At 37.2% G+C, this 23,665-nt stretch overlaps 3 protein-coding genes across 4 annotated transcripts; all 3 read right to left on the reverse strand.

Moving 5' to 3' along the window:
* Positions 1-7,521: 7,521 nt before the first annotated feature.
* Positions 7,522-10,695, reverse strand: LOC121781899 (proline-rich receptor-like protein kinase PERK3). Of its 2 annotated transcripts, XM_042179595.1 has the most exons (10): positions 10,518-10,695; positions 10,257-10,396; positions 10,037-10,134; positions 9,552-9,892; positions 9,026-9,460; positions 8,775-8,935; positions 8,547-8,629; positions 8,303-8,450; positions 7,995-8,144; positions 7,522-7,807 (listed from the first exon to the last, which is right to left on the reverse strand). In XM_042179595.1, the coding sequence occupies exons 1-10, from the start codon at positions 10,693-10,695 to the stop codon at positions 7,739-7,741; spliced, it is 1,803 nt and encodes a 600-aa protein (XP_042035529.1). In that variant the 3' UTR covers positions 7,522-7,738. The 2 variants fall into 2 exon arrangements, with proteins under 2 accessions (XP_042035529.1, XP_042035528.1); XM_042179594.1 differs by lacking the exon at positions 7,522-7,807 and having other exon boundaries at positions 7,818-8,144.
* Positions 10,696-12,527: 1,832 nt separating this feature from the next.
* LOC121783019 (inactive protein kinase SELMODRAFT_444075-like) lies at positions 12,528-16,358 on the reverse strand. Its single transcript, XM_042181053.1, has 11 exons — positions 15,723-16,358; positions 15,303-15,439; positions 15,089-15,186; positions 14,446-14,774; positions 14,178-14,354; positions 13,679-14,101; positions 13,445-13,605; positions 13,249-13,301; positions 13,040-13,175; positions 12,802-12,951; positions 12,528-12,718 (listed from the first exon to the last, which is right to left on the reverse strand). Exons 1-11 carry the CDS (start codon positions 15,940-15,942, stop codon positions 12,611-12,613), a joined length of 1,992 nt encoding a protein of 663 aa, XP_042036987.1. The 5' UTR covers positions 15,943-16,358; the 3' UTR covers positions 12,528-12,610.
* A 2,453-nt stretch (positions 16,359-18,811) lies between these two features.
* On the reverse strand, positions 18,812-22,144 carry LOC121783020 (2-oxoisovalerate dehydrogenase subunit alpha 1, mitochondrial-like). Its single transcript, XM_042181054.1, has 8 exons — positions 21,316-22,144; positions 20,946-21,128; positions 20,655-20,812; positions 20,483-20,582; positions 19,857-19,968; positions 19,635-19,774; positions 19,060-19,245; positions 18,812-18,990 (listed from the first exon to the last, which is right to left on the reverse strand). Exons 1-8 carry the CDS (start codon positions 21,409-21,411, stop codon positions 18,934-18,936), a joined length of 1,032 nt encoding a protein of 343 aa, XP_042036988.1. The 5' UTR covers positions 21,412-22,144; the 3' UTR covers positions 18,812-18,933.
* Positions 22,145-23,665: the final 1,521 nt, after the last annotated feature.

Genomic DNA, 23,665 nt, shown 5'->3' on the forward strand with positions numbered 1-23,665 from the left:
CATGTTACATTTTATTCAATAAATATTTTTAAAATTTTTAATTTTTTTAAATTTATTATTATTATTTTTTAATTTTCTTTAAATTTTTTATAAAAAAATAAATTTTTTTTTGTCATCTACATATACAATTTATGTCAACTACACACATATAATGTCAACTATGTGTACAATCCATGTCAACTACATATACAATTCATGTCAACTACACACATATAATGTCAACTATAAGTTGTTGACATTTGATGTGCAGACTATAGACATTTGATGTGCAGGCTATTGACGATAATACCCCCGAGTTGACATAATCTACTTGCAGTTGACATTTCGAAAATATTGTGGATGAGTGACTGAAAATGCATCTCAATTATCAATTAAGCTAAAAAATCTCAACCTAACATAATCCTATATATATATATATATATAGAGAGAGAGAGAGAGGATGTGTGTGTGTGTGTTTTATAGTATATCTATCAATTCTGTGAATCTATGATCCGAATTCCAACTTCCAACCGAGACACTTCAACAAAGATCTCGATGTGAATGACACGAGCAATTGGAATGTAAACGAAAGCAAAGATGAACAAGGGAATTACGTGGTTCGGCCTTTGCAAGCCTACGTCCACGGGAGGGAATGAATAGAGTTTATTTATGAAGGATTATACAACACTCACACTCTATCACAATCCCAAAACTGAGATGCAACACGACCTACTCACAAGAATCGCTTGATCACAATCAGATTACAAAGAAGAAACTCGACTTCCAAAATTGAGTGTTGTAGTTGAATGAATGAATTATGTAGCTTGAGAGAAACTGACTCCTTTATACTTCATAGAGCTCATCACAACTGCTTGCTCATGCTAACTGATTCCATAACTGATTCTTGAAGCCTTGAGCTCTTTTGCAACGGTCATTAACCAAACCTATTGAAATAACCGCAGCAGCTATGCATCCGTGCATCATTATTCAACCTTAATTCCTAACAAATCTCCACCTCGGTTGAACAATGATTACCAATCCTCTATCCCATTTATCTCTGAACCACAGACATCAAATCCAAGCAATGAGAAAATTTGGACACCGGCAGAACCTTAGTCAACATGTCCGCGGGGTTATCCTCTGTCCCTATCTTCTGAATCTCCACCTCTCCTTTACTCACTTCATCTCTGATAAAGTGCAATCTCACATCTATGTGTTTACTCCGCTCATGAAACACTTGATGCTTCGAAAGGCTAATTGCACTGCTGCTATCACAATGTATCTTGATAGCTTTCTGCTGCAGTCCAAAATCATTTAAGATTCCTTTCATCCAGAAGCTTTCCTTGACTGCCTCCGCAAGTGCAATATATTCAGCCTCCGTTGTTGATAAAGCTACCACAGATTGCAATCCAGATTTCCATGAAACTGCAGAGCCGTACAAGGTGAATACATAACCTGTCTGTGACTTCCTATTGTCATAGTTTGTGGCGAAATCAGAGTCACAAAATCCCATAGCAGCATCCTTTGTTAAGTCATACCTCTTCATGTATAAAATCTCAACATTCCCAGATCCTTTAAGATATCTCAAGATCCACTTTAGAGCTTGCCAATGGATCTTACCCGAATCTGCCATATATCTGCTCACACAGCTTATGGCATGAGCTATATCAGGTCTTGTGCACACCATAGTGTACATCACACTCCCCACTATGTTGGCAAAAGGCAGGTTACTCATTTCTTTCACCTCTTCTTCAGTTTTAGGCTTCTGCTCCGAGCTTAGCTTGAAATGTGGGCCAAGAGGAGTCATGACTGTTCTTGAGTCATCCATTTGGAACTTCTTCAAGACTTTATTGATATACTCTTGTTGTGTTAGCCACAATGTTCCCTTCCTCCTATCCCTGATGATATCCATTCCCAATATCCTACTTGCATTGCCCAAATCCTTCATCTCAAAACATGCGCTTAAGTCTGACTTTATCTTGTCAATCTCATGCATATCTGAACCTGCAATGAGCATGTCGTCCACATAGAGAAGGAGATATGCTACTGCTCTTCCATCCTTCTTCTTCATGTAAACGCAGCTGTCATAATCTGATCTACTGAAGCCAATAAGCAGCATGTGCTCATTAAATTTCTTATTCCATTGCCGGCTGCTTTGCTTCAATCCGTAGAGGCTCCTTTTCAAAAGACAAACTTTATTCTCATTTCCCGGCTCTATAAAACCCTCTGGCTGCTCCATGTAAATACTTTCCTCCAACTCACCATGAAGAAATGCCGTTTTTACATCCATTTGCTGTAGTTCCCAATCATTTTGACATACAATGGCCATCAAAATCCTAATGGAGCTGTGCTTCACCACAGGGGAGAATACTTCGTTGTAGTCTATGCCCTCTTTCTGAGTATATCCCTTAGCAACAAGCCGAGCCTTATGCCTCACTTTATTCCCAAGAGCAACTTCAATCTTTCTCTTGAAAATCCACTTGCAGCCAACCAATTTCTGGAACTTAGTTCTCTCAACCAGAATCCATGTGCTATTCTTAATGAGTGAATCGATCTCTTCTTTCATTGCCTTCACCCATCTGGTTCTCTCACAACTCTTCAATGCCTCTTTGTAATTTTGTGGCTCTGAGCATTCAATTCCCTCAGCCACACAGAGAGCATAATAGACCAAGTTGGAGTTGCTGTATCTGACTGGTGGAGCAACTACTCTTCTCTGCCTGTCTCTAGCAAGTTGATAGTTTCTGAGGTCATCTCCTTGTTGATTTGGTTGAGTGTCTGGTCCCATTTGAGGCTCTTCATTTCCATCAGACTCTACATCAGAATCTGATCCATTCTTATCAAGAAGCTCCACCTCCACTGATGTGCTATCTTTAGCAGCCTCATTTTGTGAACTCAACTCAATGTAGGGCATCTCTCTTTCTCTAAAAGTCACATCTCTGCTGATTATAACTCTGTTATTCCCAGGCTCCATCGACCACAGCCTATATCCTTTCACTCCCCTTTGATAGCCTAGCATAGCACATTTTATTGCTCTAGCTTCAAGCTTGCTTCTCCTGATGTGAGAGTAGGCTTTACACCCGAATGGCTTTAGCCTTGCATAATCTCCATGAGATCCAAACCATCTAAAATCAGGAGTGTCCATATTGATGGCTGAAGATGGACATTTATTGAGCAAATTTACAGCAGTTGCAGCAGCCTCTCCCCAAAACCTTTTCTGCATCCCAGAGCTTGCTAACATGCATCTTACTCTTTCTAGGATTGTTCGGTTAGCTCTCTCAGCCACACCATTTTGCTAAGGATTGTTGGGCACCGTTCTATGCTTCTTAACTCCCTTCATTTTACAGAAATCATCAAACTCATGCGATAGAAACTCAAGTCCATTATCTGTCCTAAGGCATCTTAGTGATGTTTTCTTTTCCACTTCTACTTCAGTGCACCACTATCTGAACTTATCAAAAGTTTCTGACTTTTCTTTCATGAAGTAAATCCATATCTTTCTGGAAAAATCATCAATGAAGGTCAAGAAATACCTGCATCCTCCAATTGTTGGAACTGGGGAGGGACCCCATATGTCACTATGCGAGTAATCCAGAGGCAGCTCTGATGTGTGTTTCCCAACACCATAAGGCAGTTTCTTACTCTTGCCCATAACACATTCCTCACAATGCTTCAATCCAGTAGAGACTTCAGTGCTTATTACACCCTTCTTTGCAAGAATTTTCAGACCAGCCTCTGAGACATGCCCAAGCCGAAGATGCCATAGATCAAGATCTGTGTTGGTGACTGCATTTGCACCTCCACATACCACCTGAGCTTGCATATAGTATAGATTTCTTTTCCTCAAAGCAGTGACGGCAACCTTTGAGTCTTTGATGACTTTCATTACTCCACCAGAGGATACAAACGAGTACCCCTTCTGCTCAAGTACTCCAAGAGATATCAAATTTCTCTTGATGTGTGGGATGAATCTTACTTCTGATAGAATTCTTGTCGAACCATCTGCCATTCTCAGTTTGATGCTTCCAACACCAGCTATCTTGCATTCCTGATCATTCCCTAGAAGCACAACTCCCTCAGATTCTTGCAGATCCTCAAACCACTCAATGTGAGAACTCATGTGGAAGCTACACCCACTATCCATGATCCACACATTTCTGATGTCTTCATCTGCAATATTTAGTGCTTCTGCGGTTTGAACTTCCTCTACCATATCTGCCGTATTCTGTGCAGCTTGTTGCCCTTGTTGTTTTCTCTGCAAGACAAAACAATTCTTCTTGATATGGCCTGGCTTTTTGCAGTAATGGCAAAACCTTGTCTCCTTTTCCTCCATAGGCTTCTGTTTCCAAGGTTTGTTCTTCTTCATAAACTTCTTCTTGCCAGATTTCTTGAAGTCTTTCTTGATATTCACACCCTCTGATGCCGGATCATTGGGCCTTGATGAAACCTTCTGAAATTCCTTCATTTTCAAGGCAGAGTGCACCTCCTCATATGTCACCTTGGACTCTCTTCCAAGAAGGATAGCATCCTTAAATTGCTCGAAGCTTTTAGGCAGGGAGTTGAGGAGCATGAGTGCTTTGTCCTCATCTTTGATATTCTCATCGATGTTCTCCAAGTCATCCACATACTTAGCAAATTCCTCGAGCTGCTCACTGATGGTTCTTGACTCGGTGAATTTGAAAGTAAATAGGCGCTCCTTCAAGAGAAGTCTGTTGGAGAGGGATTTCATCATATACAATGACTCCAGTTTCTTCCAAACACCAGATGCAGTTTCTTCCCTTGAGATTTCTCTCAACACATGATCATTAAGGCTCAAGATCAAGGTTGAATAAGCCTTATCTTGCTGTTCTTGAAATTTAGGATCAGCCTTTTCCGCCTCAGTGATCGTCTCCTTCTTCAATATCTCTCATAAACCCTGCTGCATGAGCACAGCTTTCATTTTGAGCCTCCATAGCCCAAAATCATTAGTTCCCGTGAAATTCTCAAGATCAAACTTGGCTGTAGACATTCTGTCGAATATCAGATGCGCAGCAGCCCAGATCAGCTATTAAGATCCGATGATCTTCTCCAAGAAAAACCTCCCAAGCTTTCCTTCTTCGCCGATTGCCCGTTCCCACAGACGGCGCCAATTTGTGAATCTATGATCCGAATTCCAACTTCCAACCGAGACACTTCAACAAAGATCTCGATGTGAATGACACGAGCAATTGGAATGTAAACGAAAGCAAAGAAGAACAAGGGAATTACGTGGTTCGGCCTTTGCAAGCCTACGTCCACGGGAGGGAAGGATTATACAACACTCACACTCTATCACAATCCCAAAACTGAGACGCAACACGACCTACTCACAAGAATCGCTTGATCACAATCAGATTACAAAGAAGAAACTCGACTTCCAAAATTGAGTGTTGTAGTTGAATGAATGAATTATGTAGCTTGAGAGAAACTGACTCCTTTATACTTCATAGAGCTCATCACAACTGCTTGCTCATGCTAACTGATTCCATAACTGATTCTTGAAGCCTTGAGCTCTTTTGCAATGGTCATTAACCAAACTTATTGAAATAACCGCAGCAGCTATGCATCCATGCATCATTATTCAACCTTAATTCCTAACAAATTCAAGTTAGCATAATTAGTTTGAACCACAAGCACTGGAATCATATTCCAGCTTAAGATTTACATACACCATTAGTAAAACAAACAAACGGAACTCTAACAAATTAATGACAATATATGCTTTCATACTTTATGTTCATATTTTTTCCATGTTTGTATATTAATTACATGTTTTTTATGTACTGTCCTAAATTATAACTAACTCTAATACTCGATCAAGAGACTTCCCCCATTAATGCATATGCATTAACACATGAGAATAACATTTTTTTATCAAAGAAAGAAGTCAACATACACTAGTCATTAGGGGCTTATGTAGGGGTAATATATCTCAAACCATGATAATATGCTTTCTAGTTTCTACAATAGAATATGCATCACAAAAGTGACTTTCCTATGTATAGAACATTTGTAGTAGTACTATGTTTTAAATAACTCAACTCAATATGATCTTTGTTCTTGCTTAATCTCAATGTCTTCCTTTACACATTATTAAAGTCCAATAAATCAATTTTATGAATATGAATTCTTTTTTGCCTAAAAATTAGTACATTATTGAAGTCCCATAAACCAATTTTATATTAATTTTAGGCTGAAAGTGATATATGAATCGAAAAGCATATAATTGACAATTGGAGATGGCATGTGGTTATCAATGTGAACGAAATGATGTCATTTAACATTTTAAGTGAATACACAAATGCAGGCTCATGATATGGTTTTGCGATATTTTTACCTCATTTAGTAAAAAATAAATATAATAATAATTTATTGGACTATATGTCACAGTCACATTTTCAAGCTAAATCTATGTATTCACCTCAAACGTGAAAAAATATTGTTTGTCCAACCATATAATTTTGGCTATGAAATCAAAGTCCTGTCATAAACTATCTTGTCATAACTCACAAGTTGAGCTAATATAGAATTTTAACTTTTTAGCTAATTGAATTTGATGTGAATGTATCTAATATTAAGCTGTTTAATTCGGTAATAACAGTGATGGATCACTGCCTAAAAATATTTGTGATTGATGAATGATGATAGGTCCCTCTCATATTCATAATTTTGTCTTAATCTGTTTCCATTTGATGAAAAACTACAAAAAAATATTTAGAAAATTGTCTAGTTAAATTATGCAAATTTCACAATAACTAAATAGTCTGAATGAACTACATATTTGACAAAGGGCTAAACTTAAACTAATCAAATTGTTCTATCTAATGTACAATAATGCAATTTGTTTCTTTCGTTATATTTCAGCAAGTTGCTCCTTTCTTTACACCTATATAAATTTCTCATTCTGAGAGTGTTTGAATCATTAAAACTACTCCTATAATGCTATTACATTAGATGTTCGAAAATAATGATTTTTTAAACTTTTTCCAGTATTTGTGTTTTTTATACAAGATATATTATATTATGAAATATTTTTACAACAATATGTATATTAGTATGAATTTGAATATGCATTATACAGAATTCAATAAATTTCAAAATAACCGAGCTCGAATCAAAGTCTTCTTATTAAACTCTACACACTATTATCCAACAAATTAATGGTTCAAACTTTATATTGTCCATATTATGAGCAACGCATGTAGAAGTTGATTCAAAATTAATTTTGTAGAGATTCGAGAATTCTCTGTTACCAAAATTATGAGTGTTTACGTACTTTGTTTTCGTGACGAAACAAATTTTTGTGTATATTGATGAGTAATCCATACGAATTAAATTCAACAAGTATTAGGACTCTTAATATAAGTGCAATTCTATTCATAACAAAAAATACAATAAATGAACGAGAATAATGTCTTCTAAATTTGGCAATTAAAACATGTAGATTATTATTAAACTCATTAGAAAACAGTATACGTGCCGGAATTATTACTTTTATAATGACTTAAGTAATTAAGATGCATTTTATAAAAACAAAGGTTTTTAATATGCATATTAAAAAAACTAACCTTTTTCCTACTTCCTTTCTAATAGTAGTATGTACCTAGAAACATTGAAACAGATTAACAGAAACCTAGTTGATCAAAGCCAACAACATACGAGCTAGAAAACGTATGCATCCGCAGCAGTCGTGGCGTAGAACAACGGCCTAGTCGACACGCTTCCATCACGACATCACCTCTTATTAGTGTGGTATGAACTGCTCTGTCAAGTGGCTAAAATGATCAATATCCCCCTCAAGAAGGTGCAGCACCTGCAACCATCATCATGTAGTGAAACATAGTAGCTTCGGACGTAGAAAGAGCTTAATCGTACGGACAAACGAAAGAAATGGCGCTAGTGCATTTACAACAACATGTAACATGTTAGTACTTAAAGCAGAGAGGAGAAAGGTAGATGTAACAAATTGTGCACATGTAGAAGAATTGCGAAAGAGCTACCTCTGCCATTGATGGCCGCCTCTCAGGTTCAGTTTGGAGACATAAATATGCTGTTTTTGCCATCCTGTACAGCTCGTATGAATTGTACGTTTCACCGAGACAAGGATCAACAAGCTCGTGCAATGCAAGTCTCTCGATTAGAGGTAATGCCTGGAAATGCCATGATGGGAGTCTTTAGATGTGTCTGGCTTTTATTCTAATTTCATTTTCTTTTAAATGATGTTAGACTTTGGAAATTGAGAGTGGCGGTTGAGACGAACAAATCAATTTCGACAGGATTAATATGCAAAATTGTTGCCTGAACATACCCATTGTCTAAGTGATGGTTGCTGGTCTGCTCTCTTGGAATCAACTGCCTTGCGTCCAGAAATCAGTTGTATCAGAACAACACCGTATGAATAAACATCTGTTCGTACCGAGACAATTCCGTTCTCTGCATACTCTGGTGCAAGATATCTAAAGTACAAGGCAAGAAAGAACACCTTAACATCAAGTGCTAGGGACATATCATATGCATGCAGTTTTTACATAATACGCAGCTCGTACACTCACCCGAGAGTGCCTAGAATTCTTGTTTGTATTTCACGGTTTTCACCCTCATCGGTCTTCCACTTTGCGAGGCCAAAGTCTCCCAGCTAATTATAAAGAATTTCAACAGAAATTAGAAAAGAGCAGAGGTGTGAAGTTCTGAAAGACACTCAGAATTTAACATAGGGACAAAGTCTAAACTAATTAAAGCGTTCACTAATGCAGTTAAATATACCGAGTCTTAGAACTTACCATAGGGACAAAGTCACAAGACAGCAGTATATTTCCTGGTCTCAAGTCCCGGTGAATTATAGGACTTCCCCGACACTCTTCGTGTAAAAAGCGCAACCCTTTGGCAGTTCCAATGGCAATAGCATGTCGTTGGTGCCATTCCAGAACATGATTCATATTTTCTGTAAACATTCCACAAGTTGGGAATGGATGATAATGATCATAGCAAACAAGTAGCTACTGAACTTCTTTTATACAGTAAATTCGCTCACCGAATAAATGCCATTCCAGTGATTTATTGCAGATGTACTCGTAGACTAAGATATTAAGGTTTTCCTTGCAGCAATAACCAAGAAGCATCACGATGTTCTTGTGGCGTGCAAAGCTGAGGACGAATATTTCAGAATGAAATTCCGAAAACCCTTGTCTACTTGCTTCCTTTCGCACCTTTGCAGCAATACGCTGCCCATCCTTAAGTTCACCTTTATATACATGACCATATCCACCTTCACCTAGTAAATTATCAGGTGAAAAATTGTTGGTTGCAGCCTGAATCTCAGGATAACTATATCTCACTACGTCCAGCTCCGTATTCAATCCACAAGTAACACAGAGCACAGGTACATCAGAGTATCTATTTCGACTCGGCCTTCTCTTTTGATTTGAGATTATTGGGGCATAATATTCCATAATCTGTCTAGTATTACCTGTGGCCATCATTACAATCAGGATTCTAATGCAAATGTCGAAGAAAACTTCTACGTGGACAGTGAAATTATGTGCAAGAGATCCTCTAACCTGAGTCCTCTTGCTTGGGAGCTGGCCAAGTCTCACTTTGGGAGACAATGCTCTCCTCCTTGGAATTTAAAGTGGATGATGATGGCCAGATACTAGCCATATCAGAGCTTTCCATAGATCCATGATAGTTCATAGTAATGACTAGCTGCTCATTCTCACTATCGCTAACTGGTGGTAGTGGGACAGGCTTGGAAAGCGAGTAAAACTGCTTGTTGTCGAAATGCTCGGCTGCTTTATTGGAATACCCGTCTATCAAAATTTTCAGCGAAAAGTTATCAAGCACAATGGCAGCCTTGCAAGGAATGTGTTTGAGGTAGTACCTCAATTCCTTTCTTAGAGGCCTGTCAGTGAAATATTATCATCTATCCAAGTATAAACCAGCAGTTTTTGAAATACCAATACAAACATATAACAAAGAACTTCTTACAAAAACAGAATATATCCATTACTCCATATACCATTCAAATATGAAAAGCAAATTGTACCTATCAAATATAACCCAAGCTGCATTAGAAGTAGCTACTTCATTTATGATAGCCTTCCTTAGTGGAGTTCCAGCAGTGATCTTAACCTCAATGTCAACCTGCGCGTAGGGCTCTGAGTCACGATGAAAAAAGGGAATACTCGACTCTTGGAGAGAAATAATGCTACAGAAAATGTGATAATAGTTTAACTAGGAGAAACAAGATGGAATGTATATATTACCCTATCTCCTTCACATTGCTCAGCACTATACTGGAGCATGCTCACGTACATATCGACCTTTTTCGAGACCTCTTCTTCCACTGCACGGGCATGCGTTGTTCCAAGGAAATTCTCAGGAGCCACTCCCATAAAATAACCCACTGCAGATTAAAAAGCAATAAATTGACAAACAATTTCATAATAATATATGCTAAAATGACACTACTACTAATCTAACAAGCTGAATTAATAAAAGTGCAATGCACTAAACAGCAGAATTACTGGGATGCAAGACTCTATGAAGCACCCCAAACACCCTAATCGTATCTCCGGGATGCACAATGCCGCCGCACATCCGGATTTGACGAATCGTCTTACTAAACTCATGAATACTCCGATCTTTAGTGGAATCACATACAATCAAAATACGCGAAGGCGTCTCTCTGTAACTGCTTTCCATATCAGAAAAAGCTTTGCTTAAATCAGAAAATTCGAGCTAACAAATCTATTTTACTCAATGCTAGGGCTTAATGCTGGAGTATTTATATCGATCCGATGCAGTAAACGGTCAGAAATAGCAAAATCACGTTGAGAGCGAGAGTCACCCAATCAAATGCGATCGAGCGAGTGGATAATTTACCTGATTATGGATAACCGGAAGCATTTGTGTCTTATTCTGATTGATAGTCTCAACTTCGGAGGGAAAAATTGAGGAATATGCGAAGAATATCTGGGGAGATAATCCTGAGAATATTCAGCATTGGCATTGATAATGGAGTTGTATGCGGAGGAAGAGACAAAGCAGCGTTCTGTGACATAACCGACGAAGAATAACTGTAAACTGTTTGTTCTGGTTTTCAGCCATTGCCAAACGCCTACAGCTATAAGCTTGACGACGGAGAGTCACTCTTTTCATGAATTTTCAATTTTATTAATTAAGGAAGAGATGTTGATTAATACTATAATTGATTCGTGATTAAAGAATAAACCATATATTTAATGATTAAGGAAAAATAACACATATAAAATTGAATCTTTATTAAAGGATAAAACACAATTAATATTAAAACAGATATACTAGATGAAGTAAGATGGAGAGTTTATTAGCTGCATGGCTTCAAATATATTTTCTTGATGTGTTAAGGTAAAATGGGTGTGTCCTCCCAAAAAGAATAACATATTCTATTGTATTTGTATATTCAACATTTTTTATTTGAAGATAGGTCATGCAACAAAATACTAATTACATAATATAAAAAAATTACTGAAATTAGTGCATCTTGAAACATTTTTTAATTTCAAATCTATAAGTTTTTAAATAATATCTAGTTAATTTTTTCAGATGAGTTTAGTTTCTTGATTTCTTCAAAATGATTGATAATCTTGTCATCGAAAATTCAAAGAAACATATCTTTCTCAATACAAAGTTAATTTATAGAAAACAAATTGCAAATTATATTTATTAGTATAATGAATCATAATAACTTGAAAGTTAATTTCTTATATTACTAAAAAGAATGCGATGTAATAAAAATCAAAAGATCAAATATCATTGTATAATGAACTATAAATCATCTTGAAATTTTGAAATGCATAAAACAATTGACAAGATTTATTTCTTAGTAGTAGAATAATTCATTTAACCATCTCAAAATATATGTAATTGATTTTTATTCTCATGAAGATTTTCGGTAAATAATGGAGTAATGGCTCTACTAAAAGCGTGAAATATATTTCATAACCTAAAAAAATTGTAGAGAAAAGATAATTGTACATTGCATATACATAATATCCTTAAATTTCTAAATTTAATTGAATTTAGTTAAAAATTATTTTTGTTATTTATTGTATTATAGTATGTAGCAATTAGAAAAAAGTGATATAGAAATTTTATGTCAAATCGTAACATGATTTCGAGTTTGATTCGAATTAATTACACAATATTTAGTAAAAAAATATTTTTTTTTCTTAAATTTACAAATATTTAAGTTAAAATTTCATTTTCTTTTCAAAGTGTTGCGAAATGATTAGTATGAAATAAGTAACCATAAATACAAACAACCCTCAACAATAGGGTACAAACTGAGATTCGATCTGCTAGTCGAAAATATCACACGTAAAACAACGTTATAACGCCCGAAATTCGTGTACCAAACGAGAGTTTTCAAGCCAAATTTCGCACTTGTTGAACCTGGTTGCTGATGATTTTGAGAAGCTCATCTCTATTTAAAAGATCAACTCTCTCAGCTACCAACATATCTAAATCTATCAATGTTTTTAGCTATCCTCAAATATATAAAATCTCATTAATAACAACAGAAACCATACATCATTTGCAGTTTGAGAGTAAGAATTATTGTTCAAGAAGAGAGAAGTCAGCTAAGCTCAGTGTAGAGCCGTCTCTGCACGCTGTTAGGAACCGGAATTAGCTGCTCCATGAGCTGGTCTAGACGATCGTTTTCACCCTCAAGAATGAGCAGCACCTAGACAGAAAGCACAGTGTCAAATGTGCCAATGAGAGATCAAAAATCTTACAGTGAGACATCCGAAAGCATCGTGTATTTACTTCTCCCACTGTTGGCCGCATAGTGGGCTTTGCCTGAACGCACAAGTACGCCACTCTAGCCATCTGGTATACTTCATAAGTGGCATACGAGTCCCCAAGGCGAGGATCAACGAGCTCTCCTAGTTTCAGCATTTGGATCAATGGCATGGCCTGAAACATGGCAAACGTACGTTTCACACGAGCAAGTAAATGTTTGTCAGAGTTGAGACCTCAAAATATAGATATTGGGAAAACATACCCACTCTCTAAGGGAGCCTTTCGTTGAATCAGGACGTTTGCGTCCTGATATCAGTTGTATCAAAATAATCCCTAATGCAAAGACTTCCGTTTCCACAGAACAAACGCTGTTTTCTGCATACTCCGGAGCAAGATATCTGCACAAGGCAAACAAACGTCGACCTCAATTCATCAATCAATTTTTTTTCGTTGGTGGTAAATAGAACTCACTCGGAATTTTCTTGATCATCCAAGTTCCACTTAGCAAGGCCGCAGTCTGCCAGCTGCATATACAGATTGAATAGTAAGGTAGAAATACTCTGTTATGAAGACTTCACTGATCATATTTATACCAAAGATTTGAGCACTGGATCGCGTTAAAGATACGATTGCATTAGATAAACACGAAATCTGTATCGATTTTTACCATTGGAATAAATTCACGTGTGAGACATATGTTGCTTGGCATCAGGCCCCTGTAAAGAATAGGGCTTCCCCGACACTCTTCATGTAGAAAACGCAGCCCTTTTGCAATTCCAACAGCAATAGCACGTCTCTGGTGCCATGGAAGAAGATGTTCTGTACTATCTGTGTAGACAACGAGAAGTTTAATAGAGAATATTCGACTTTTGCAAGTTTCTTGCTTGCTGAAGTTGCTTACCGAATAAATACCACTCCAGCGACCTATCGCAGATGTACTCATAAACCAAGATATTTGTGTTTTCTCTACGACAGTGACCAAGAAACATCACGACGTTCTTGTGACACACCAATCTTAGGACACCTAATTGTGAGTAAATTTCCGAACAACCTTGCGTGTTGGCTTCCTTTTGCACTTTTACAGCAACAAGCTGTCCATCCTTGAGCAGACCTTTATACACAAGCCCATATCCATCTTCTCCCAGTAGATTCTCGGAAGAAAAATCATTCGTTGCAGTCTGTATCTTGGAATATTTCCATCCTTTTGAACTCATGCGCGTTTTCGTTCCATCAGAATGGTGGGATGTATGAAAGTCCAGCTGCAGATTTATTTGCTTTTCTTTCTTCGGGTGAAAATGATTCGATTCCCTGTCCTCGTTAGTATCTGCACATCATCCATCGCTACAGTTTAAAACACGAAGAATCAGTATCAGGACCTTTTTATTCAACTTCATACGTACCTTCTCTGTGTAAATCACCAGAAGAAGCATCTGCTACAATCTGTATCTCCGAATGCTTATGTTCATTCAACTTAATCTCATCAACAGCAAAAGGAACGGAAAAACTAGGATCTCTCGGTAGACTTTGTTTTAGGGGTGAACTGCCGTGGTGCTTATCTTTACCGTTACCATATATGCCTATGGAGATTACAAACAAACTTGTGTTAAAGACAGTCAAGTTAGGAAAGCGGAAAGCCTCATGATATGCTCATCAAGCAACACTTCTGACCTGTTTTTCCAAGATGAGATTTTGACGCGAGTTCATCTGGTGAGAAGGTGTTCTGCTCCTTCGATTTGGAGCTGCCTGAGCTTCCGTGGGAGCTTGTGGATCCGTGGTAGATTGGAGAAATAAGGGAATGGTCGTTGCTGGGAGTATACTCGGAGGGTACTATCACGGGAACTAGCTTGGACAGCGAGTAAAACAGCTCGGGCTCAACATTAGCCGTAGCTTTGGCAGAATAAAAAGATCTCAAGATCTTCAGAGAAAAGTTGTCAAGGGTTTGAGCAACTTTGGATGGTATTTTATTAAGATAGAACTTTATTTCCTTTCTTAGGTGCCTGTCACAAGAAAGTTACAGCTTCAAATGAAAAATGAAGTGGAGTATCATTAAGAGAAGATTACCATCAATATCAATTGATACAAACAAATGTCAACTTATATTAATTCCTTAAAATCTTAAGATACATAAGATTGATGAACTCACTGAAATGAAAAACTCAAACCAATTACACATATCAACCTTTCGAATCCCCTGTCACTTGTTCATAAGGTTTTCGTTACGATTTCTACTTTTCACAATTCCTTCACACATGTGGAAGAGACTAGCTTAGAGAAGCTGCTATAATTGCACTAAAGGGAAAATGATAGTAACCTGTTAAGAACAACCCATGTGGCATTTGAAGCTATGGATTCTTGTACGATAACGTTCTTTAGTGGAGCTCCAACGACAATCTTGACTTCAATAACGACCTATATAACATGATCAAGAAATGACAACGCTCATCTTACACAGAAATCTACGAACAAATTGTAACAAGGTACTTCTTATTCAGCAATCACAAACAAGAAACAAGAGCGAATATTACCCCACTGACATCACATGCCTCAGCACTCTTATGAAGGTTCCCAGCGTATACATCCGCCATTCTTGAGACTTGCTCTTTTATTGCACGAACACGAGTCCCCATGAAAGAATCGGGGCTTATTTCCATTTCAAACCCCACTATGCAAAGGTGCAAGTTAACAGTGAAAAAACTTCACCATACATTGAATATTCATAGACAGTTACATAACCATAGCTAAAGCAATTAACCAACAAAAAAACAAATCACCATCACTAAACTAAACTTGCCTTCAAACAACAGATAGATGAGCTGGTTTACACACACTACACACAACATCTACAACTAAAAATCTAACAAACTAGGCATGTAACTGATAAAGAAAACACTCTCGAAATCGCGCATAATTCAACAAAAAGGCAGAAAAGACCAGAATAGGCTTACTGGGATGAGGCACTTTATGCAAGACTCCAAGAACTGTAATGGTGTCCACTTCCTGAATCATGCTTTGCTGCATTTGGATATTACTAATAGTGTTCTTCAATTCATGAGAATTAAAATTCCTAGTCGCATCAAACGCAACCACAATTCGCCCGGGCATTAGAGAAGCAGTGCTTCTGCTACTACTACTCCTTTCACTAGGTGATGCCATTGACATTGCCATATGCCTAACCAGAGCTAAATTCTCACAGAAAGAGATGATTTTTTTCCTTAAATGCTGTCAATTTCAACAATTCTTGAACAAGATTTAAAATACTACTATCCAAATGCAGTAAGGATAGGAAAAAGGTAAGAAATAAGATGGGTAAATTCCTTGCATGGAAAGCCCCATAACGCAACGCGAGAAAAGGGCAAATCGGAGTGTCTGTTGCGATGATTCTTGAACAAGAAAGAAACGATTTTTCGCCCATTTCTATCCGATGTTTAGAATTGGAATATTGGTGAGGATATTCGAGATGGGGTTGTGACGGGAAGGTGGAAAGCGTCTGCACCAACAAGGGTGATTGGGAAGTGGATGAAAACATCAAAGATTTTTTTGGGTGTTTATGAATATTCGACAACAAATCTAATTTCCTAGGTTTTCTCCCATCATTTCTTTTATCACTGTTTCTTGTTTTTTGTCTGTTTACTGTTGTAATAGCATAGTGCCTTCGGTTGTTTGAATGGCGGATTTGCCAATTTTAAATTTTGTGGCGGGAATGCGTCTATTCATCATTTAATTTTTTTTTTCTATTTGGGGTTAATAGACTTGAATTCATACTCCATCTTTCACATTTCTTAAAATTCGCATCAACTAAAAAGAGATACAAAAAATTCGCATCAACTAAAAAGAAAAACTTTGTATCGTAGATGAATGCGTATTTCAGAACTAGTTCATAAAGTTATTTACCTTAACACGGCCAAAATCAACTCAATAGTATTCGATCATTAGCTTGTGAGATCTATGCGTTTTTCAGTTTGAAATTAATAAATTTATAATTAAATTAATAAATTATTTGTGCATGCCAAGATTCACCATTTCCTCCCAAATCAAATTAACAATTTTATATTGGTGAAATCAAAATAAGTTACTATTAATTTGATTATTAGGTACTCCTTGGTCACCCGTATCAATGAAGATGTCGCATTTTATTTTTAGTATGTCTAATTCACTTCTATTTTTTCAAAAAAAAAACATCATTACCAGTTACATTTTTCTCAATCTTCATTATTACTCAATTTACTTTTTTCTATCAGTCATAAATACATATAACAATATTTTCTTTCATCGCTTACCTTGTAAAATCTCATGTCATTCAAAAGGTCTGATATCTTCATTGAGACGGATAAGTGAAGGTTGACCTTTAGTGATTGCTAATGCACTCTAGTTCCCAGAACAGATTTAAACATGTTGCGCAACTGATCAAGTCGGATGTTGAACTATCGGGTTGTTGGTTATGCAAACTAAGAGACTAAGGGTCTTCAATACCTTAACCCACAATACTATAGACTAGTAAGGGAAGTAGGGGTCGAATCCCACAGGGACAGAGGCGGGTTGAGTTGTGTATGAGACATATTAGGTGTTAGCTGCTGCCACGTTTCACTAATGGTGGGTTAACTAAGACTAAGACTACTCAAGTAGCAAATCAACCTGATCAACTAAACTAGCAAGATGAAAACAGCATAACTCGAACTGATCGACTCAGTTAGAAACAACACGTCAACAGAAAACAACTGGGACCAATGAAAGAAAACTGCGCACTACCAAAAGCTGCAAATAACGAAAAGGTGACAGAGACTGCAATCCTAACGAACTACGACCTTCTTCTTCATAAAGCAACTATTAAAGCACGCACGGTAGACGAAAACAGAGCATATGACGTGAAAGCAAGGAACGAAACAAATTAAACACGGATTCATGAAATTCGGACGGAGGGAAAAAAGATCTAAGCAGCTATCCTAATTTCATGCAAGTTGACGGACTAAAACTCAGATCTAACTACGAGAATTCTGAAACAAGACAACGAGCAATCATCTAACAAGATCTAGCACAGAAATCAAGAAATTCAAACCAACATGCATCGCATACTCCATTCGAACATTATATCTTAACATAAACAACTAAATTACGCAGAGTTAACTTCCAAATCAGAACAGAACTAAGCTAAACAAGGAAAACAAGATCAGAGAACATCAGATCCACAACAGCTTGCAATTAAGAACTCCATTTCATAAACGATCTTCGATAAACCAAATCAAAACAAAAATCCAAACTCAGATTCGAAAGATCGAGCAACAACCAAAGGTACTAGGGTAGCAACTAAAAGAAAAACAGAATAACAACTGAACTTCGGATAAAGAACGTGAACTAAAAACTGAATAACAACTGTTTGACCCCTCGGGGTTTATAGAAAAAATAAACTATGAAAGCTTCTTGGCAGATCTGAGTCTCTTCTTCCTTGCTAGGAAGAAGATTGGAAGATTGAAGTAGAACAATGACTCCAGTGACTCCTAGCTTCCATGCTTAAAGTGTAAATGTGAACTTTGAAGTGACTAAAATGATATTGAATCCAAAAGAACCAACCCCTTTTTATGTGCATTCTCTCCACAATTTATAGGATGGTCTTGGCCCAAATCCCTAGGTTAACTCATCATGTCTTGACATTAATGCCCCTGAGATGGCATCTTCTTTTCTCTCTCCTATGACTCATCATCTCATGTGGTGAACTCCACTTGATCAACTCGCTGGTTGGGCAGACTCCATTGCTTGTCCGGACTGATCAGCTTGCCTTCGGTTTTGGCTATTTTTGCTTATTTTTCGAGTTGATCAAGTCGTCCATGCACTCCGCCGCTTCAACATTTTTCCAGCCCTTGCACACTCAAATACACACTTTTTCGCACATTATCACTCCTGTTAGTGTTATAAACACCTATAAAACCATGCTTGTAACGAGCTCTTTCAATAAGTAAACATGAAAAAAAAGAAACAAGTCTGATTATGAAGCACAAGTTAATTATGTGTTTCTCTAACAAAAATATATTGAGAATCTGATTGTTATTCTTTATTTAATTTGTTATTCTTTATTTAGTCTTGTTTATATTTGTTGATGGTTTCTCTCAGAGATTTCTCTTGTTCTTGCAAATTTGAGGGCAGCTTGTCATACACATCACTGAACTAATCTTTAAGAGACGGTTTCTGTGTTTTTTCCGCGACTTGAATGGCCTTCAACACCTGCAAAGCATTCAGTGGAGATTATTAGATCGATAAAACAGTATGAATTTAATGAGTCTGGAAAACTACCTGTTTCCGGATGGCCCCACGAAGCTCGGTTTCCTGCTCGTCCGTCCACCAACCATTTGCTTGAACCCAGTTCCTAAATCTGGTCATTGGATTCCCGCTACTTTTCCATTGCTCAATCTCGCTCACTGATCGGTATTTTGTAGAGTCGTCTGGTGTCGAATGGTGCCCTACTCGATACGTAAGTGCCTAACAAGTAGTAGCATTTATGAGACGAATCATAATTTAGTTGGTAAAACACACACACAGTTGAAAATAACCAACCTAATTCAGTTGAGTGGGGTCTTAGGGCTCGTTTGGTTGCCTTTACTCGTCGCTAGAGACCATGTTTATTTTTATCTCAATTGTACAATCACCTTTTTTCTAAAAAGTTCAATCTGTGATAATATATGACGATTATATCCCACCTGAATCATCTGACTTATTTAAATCTAGACAAAGTTTATCTTGATTTATCGCATGTTATAAGTGTCTCACTAATATCTTGTCTAACAAACTGAACAACACCTTAGTGACAAAGTTTTTTGAAGCACGATCTACCTAATTACCCAAATACACACTCCTACATTTATGTTTACCTCGACTAGCACGGGCTTCTGTTCACGCACAACCATCTCCTTAGCTGCGCGTACCGCACTATAAACAGCGAGAGCACCGTTCCCGCCAACACGAATGCTACGAATTCCATACCCCTGCCCCTTCACAACCACACCATCGCCTGCAAGACACAATTGATGACCACATCAAATTGATAGTTTTTGTGAATAAAATGTGAAGAAACATTAGTATATTTATGTTACGTCTAAACTGCTGTGAAATAGGATTTCTTATAGCCCATCCATTGTTGCGGCATACAAACAACACAGGTGCTTCCATCACTGCTGCAAAATTCATTGAAGCATGAAAATCTCCCTGTCAAACATTTTACAACATATATGTCAAATATCTGTTTCTTTTAATAGCCAAATAGACAAAAATATTATATCAATTTCATGTATATAGCTATACATTTCATACTAAACAAGACATTTCATAGCTCACTGGCAAAGTATATTTTGAAAATACATTAATTTTTAATACTTCCATTGAAAAATAACCTAGTTTTTCAGATTTAGGTGTTAGATTTAAATGTAAATCGGAAAGCTCGTGATAATACTCTCTATCCCATTAAAAGTGGCACGTTTCTTTTTGGGTTGTATGCCAAAAGTGATACAATTTCTATAATTGAAACATTTACAACATCATCGATATTTTATTCCCTACACTTACTTCACAAAACAATGCTACTTACTGTATAAATTCTCGTTCCATAAAGCAAATATTTCACATTTAGTGGGACAGAGAGAGTACATTTCTAAAACTAGAAAGGGTAAATTAGTTCAACTATAAAATTTGAAAATAATTTACGTATTTACTACAAGAATACCTCACTGGTGCCACCATCCCCGGTGAAAGCAACCTCGCATGCTTCCTTCCCGTCCATCTTAAGAGAGTAAGTGACGCCCGCAACTTGAGGCAGCTGCGTCCTGGCATACACAGCGCTTCAGCGTTAAAACAACGTCGTTTTGAACATGAAGAAGCCGAGAAAACTAACTTACGCTATTGGTGAGGAAACAGTGAAGAAATTGTGGCTCTTGGAGCCATAATGTATTGGCGTCTGCCTGCCTTTCCCATGACCATCTTTCGTCCCAAAGCATTGGCTCGCAAACTCTTCCATGCTGAAATCGCGCCATAACAGGATCCCGGGCTCCCGATACTGGTCATGGTCAAACAAATAACAAAGACTTGTCCATAACAACCCATTTTTATAGCTCTAGCAAAAACTATCCTACAAAAAGTCTATTGCCACGGGTAAATAGTTTTTGAAGGATCGTTTTAAGTCTATTTACCTGTGGCAATATAATGTCATCGGGCGAGAGAGCAGCAGCTGTTGCAATGTTGATGGCCTCCTCTCCGGTTGAGGTCACATAAAACGACAACCTCCCTTGTCGTTGCGCCTCGTAGAAGATTGTATCCATTATTTGAAGACTCACCATACTTTCGTACATCTTCACCGTCGTTTCTTTGTCCAGCTAAACGTGGGGCGAAAATAAAAAGAGACTAATTTTTGTGGACGGACCAAATGGAAAAAAATGATACTAGTAGTTATGGACGAAGATAGTAGTTGTTATTACTATTTTACCCTTTAGAATAAGTTTAGTCATAAATTACTCTTTGAAAATGTGGATATAAAAATGACTATTTTGATAGATAAAATACCTGCTCATATGTAGTGCCTGAAATGAGAAAGCCATCATCATCAAGAAGGCGATAACAAGGCACTCTTTTGTCAGTGATTTCTGAAATGAATTTCATTTGAGTAGTGAATCCAACTCTTACACCAAGAAATTCTATGCTCTGATCAAATTTATATGCAGTAATTGCTATAAATAAATTGGAATTTTAAAACGAATGTAGTAATCTTTTCTTTCTTTTATTTTATTGTTATTGTAAGGTCTCAATCAGCCAAGATTACACAAGTATTACAAGATGTTACAACAGATCTAGGTATAGAACTACTAGATCTCCAGTCCTCAGTCTTCAATCGATCTAACCTGCAACACTTAACGCACACGTCAAATGCGTTCACCTCAAACCAAAAAGGTAAGCTAACAACAGTTAATCAACAAAGAAATATCCAAAGGATCAAAGATTAATCATAGGCTCAAGTTGCACCAGGTACAACTGCACAGGCCTAAAATATCCGACCCTCAATTCCTTGTTCACCGATTGATTTGCCACTCAAGGTGAAACTATAGCAAATCAAGATCTGCTTCACAGCATCCATAAGAACCCTAGATTGAACAATCCCGCAGACTGCAGTCAAGGTCAAGCACCTTAGTTCCAGCAAATCACCACGGCTGAATCTCCTCAGAATCACAAGAAAACTTCACTACCACCAGTCATATCCCTTAGACTAGAAACCACAAGTTTCCTCACTCACAATCTCCCTCACTCACAGACTCAGTGTATACACACACTCAGGAACACGAGAGGAGAAGAACAATCTCTCAAACACAAAAAGATCAACAGAGAAAGAGAGACAGAAACCTTAGAACTCAACAAGTGCATCAGAGAAGTTTATGGGAAGAGAGAGAGCAAGTGGTATATAAATGACACAGCCCTCACAGCCCCATCAGAGAGTGCCACGTGTAGGGCTCAACAAGTGAAGTGGGCTAAGGCCTTGTACTCCAGCAGACGGCAACTCTTGGGCTGGTTACATGTGAAGCAGACTGACCCAACTAAATAGGCCCACTATATTACATTTCTCCACCTTGGGCCTTATCAAACCGGTGAGGAATTTGCATTTGCCTTTCATCATTGCCTATTGATGCCTGCCAAGTCAAGACAAAGCAGACATCATCTCCACAGTATATCTACCACAGTTATACAAGTATAGCAAAGTAAGGTAATACACAAAGGGAGTATACCTGACCATTTTACCTATCCAGAATCAATATGAAGCTTCCTGATGCAGGGGAGCATCTTTTCCACTGAGAGACACTTTGTCCCCATATCAGCTGGATTATGATCAGTGTGGATCTTTTCTAGCAGAACCTCACATTTTTTTCTCCACTAATATTTTTTATTTGCAAGTTTTTTAATGACGGATCTGCCGAAACTTACTATGTTAGTGACCTGTTAAGTGAATAAATTTCACTGATTAGTGACGGATAATTCTGTCACTAAATAGGAGTTTTTTGTAGTGATTTAAGAAAATGATAATTTATTGAGTTAAGTGGAGAAACTAAAATTTAAGAGATGAAAAAGTAGGAGAGATAAAGAGAGAATTAAGTAGAAAGGTTAGAATAATGTAAGAGATAGAAAATAAAGTAAGAGAGGTGGAGATATTGCTTTTTACAAAAAAAAGTAAGAAAAAGAAATCAGTCACTTATGGTAACACAATCCAAAATAGAAAGTGATAAACCACACTATGAAATTACACGTTTATAGTTTGACATTGAATATTCACTACATCACTAAATCATTTTTAAAACGAATTTATTACATAGAATAGTTATTTTCCTGATTTATATTCTTTATATCATGAATATGATAAGCTTTACACCCATCCTTCAAACGTGAACTCCAATTTGTGGAATTAAATTTTGTTTGAATTGATAGTGATGAGAACCACACACGCAATGGAATTAAAGGCCGTGAGGGATTGGACATACTTGCGGATAGCGATACAACATTCCCATAACCATTTCACGTGTGACTCTCATCTTGTGCTGCACTAGAACTTTGAGTCACCACCAATAAAACGTTGAAAATTATCCGTTAGTGGTGCACGCTAGCTAGGGATGCCAGTGCATTCCGAAATTTGTGGACTAATCCAAATAACCTACTAAAATTAGAGGGTTATGATTGAAATTTTTTAGTCCGATAAAATTATAATCTAATTAGTTCGCACGTAGGTGAGCTTGCAACTTGAGTAGGACTGGCCCTGTAGATTGGACTTAAGTGTAACTATTATCTATTATTTCGTCTTGTTTGACACCTAATTCAGTACTCATTCATGATTTTTCTAATATAAATAATTATATATAAAATTAACCCTTCAATA

Source organism: Salvia splendens, chromosome 20, assembly GCF_004379255.2.
Source record: "Salvia splendens isolate huo1 chromosome 20, SspV2, whole genome shotgun sequence".
In the NCBI taxonomy this organism is placed as follows: Eukaryota; Viridiplantae; Streptophyta; class Magnoliopsida; order Lamiales; family Lamiaceae; genus Salvia; species Salvia splendens.

Bases quoted from the DNA above. Each gene is read 5' to 3' on its own strand.
- LOC121783019 (XM_042181053.1), bottom strand. From the start codon at position 15,942: ATGGCAATGTCAATGGCATCACCTAGTGAAAGGAGTAGTAGTAGCAGA. The intron at 14,355-14,445 runs GTCAGAAGTGTT...TAATCTCCATAG, and splicing joins ATCTCATCTTGGAAAAACAG to GCATATATGGTAACGGTAAA. The intron at 12,952-13,039 runs GTATGTTTTCCC...GCCATGTTTCAG, and splicing joins AAGGCTCCCTTAGAGAGTGG to GCCATGCCATTGATCCAAAT.
- LOC121783020 (XM_042181054.1), bottom strand. From the start codon at position 21,411: ATGAAATTCATTTCAGAAATCACTGACAAAAGAGTGCCTTGTTATCGC. The intron at 20,583-20,654 runs GTAAGTTAGTTT...TGTGTATGCCAG, and splicing joins ACTGTTTCCTCACCAATAGC to GACGCAGCTGCCTCAAGTTG. The intron at 19,775-19,856 runs GTAACATAAATA...TGTGTCTTGCAG, and splicing joins TATTTCACAGCAGTTTAGAC to GCGATGGTGTGGTTGTGAAG.
- LOC121781899 (XM_042179594.1), bottom strand. From the start codon at position 10,695: ATGGAAAGCAGTTACAGAGAGACGCCTTCGCGTATTTTGATTGTATGT. The intron at 10,135-10,256 runs GTAATATATACA...CCCTACGCGCAG, and splicing joins AGCAATGTGAAGGAGATAGG to GTTGACATTGAGGTTAAGAT. The intron at 8,936-9,025 runs GTGAGCGAATTT...GAATGTTTACAG, and splicing joins ACTGGAATGGCATTTATTCG to AAAATATGAATCATGTTCTG.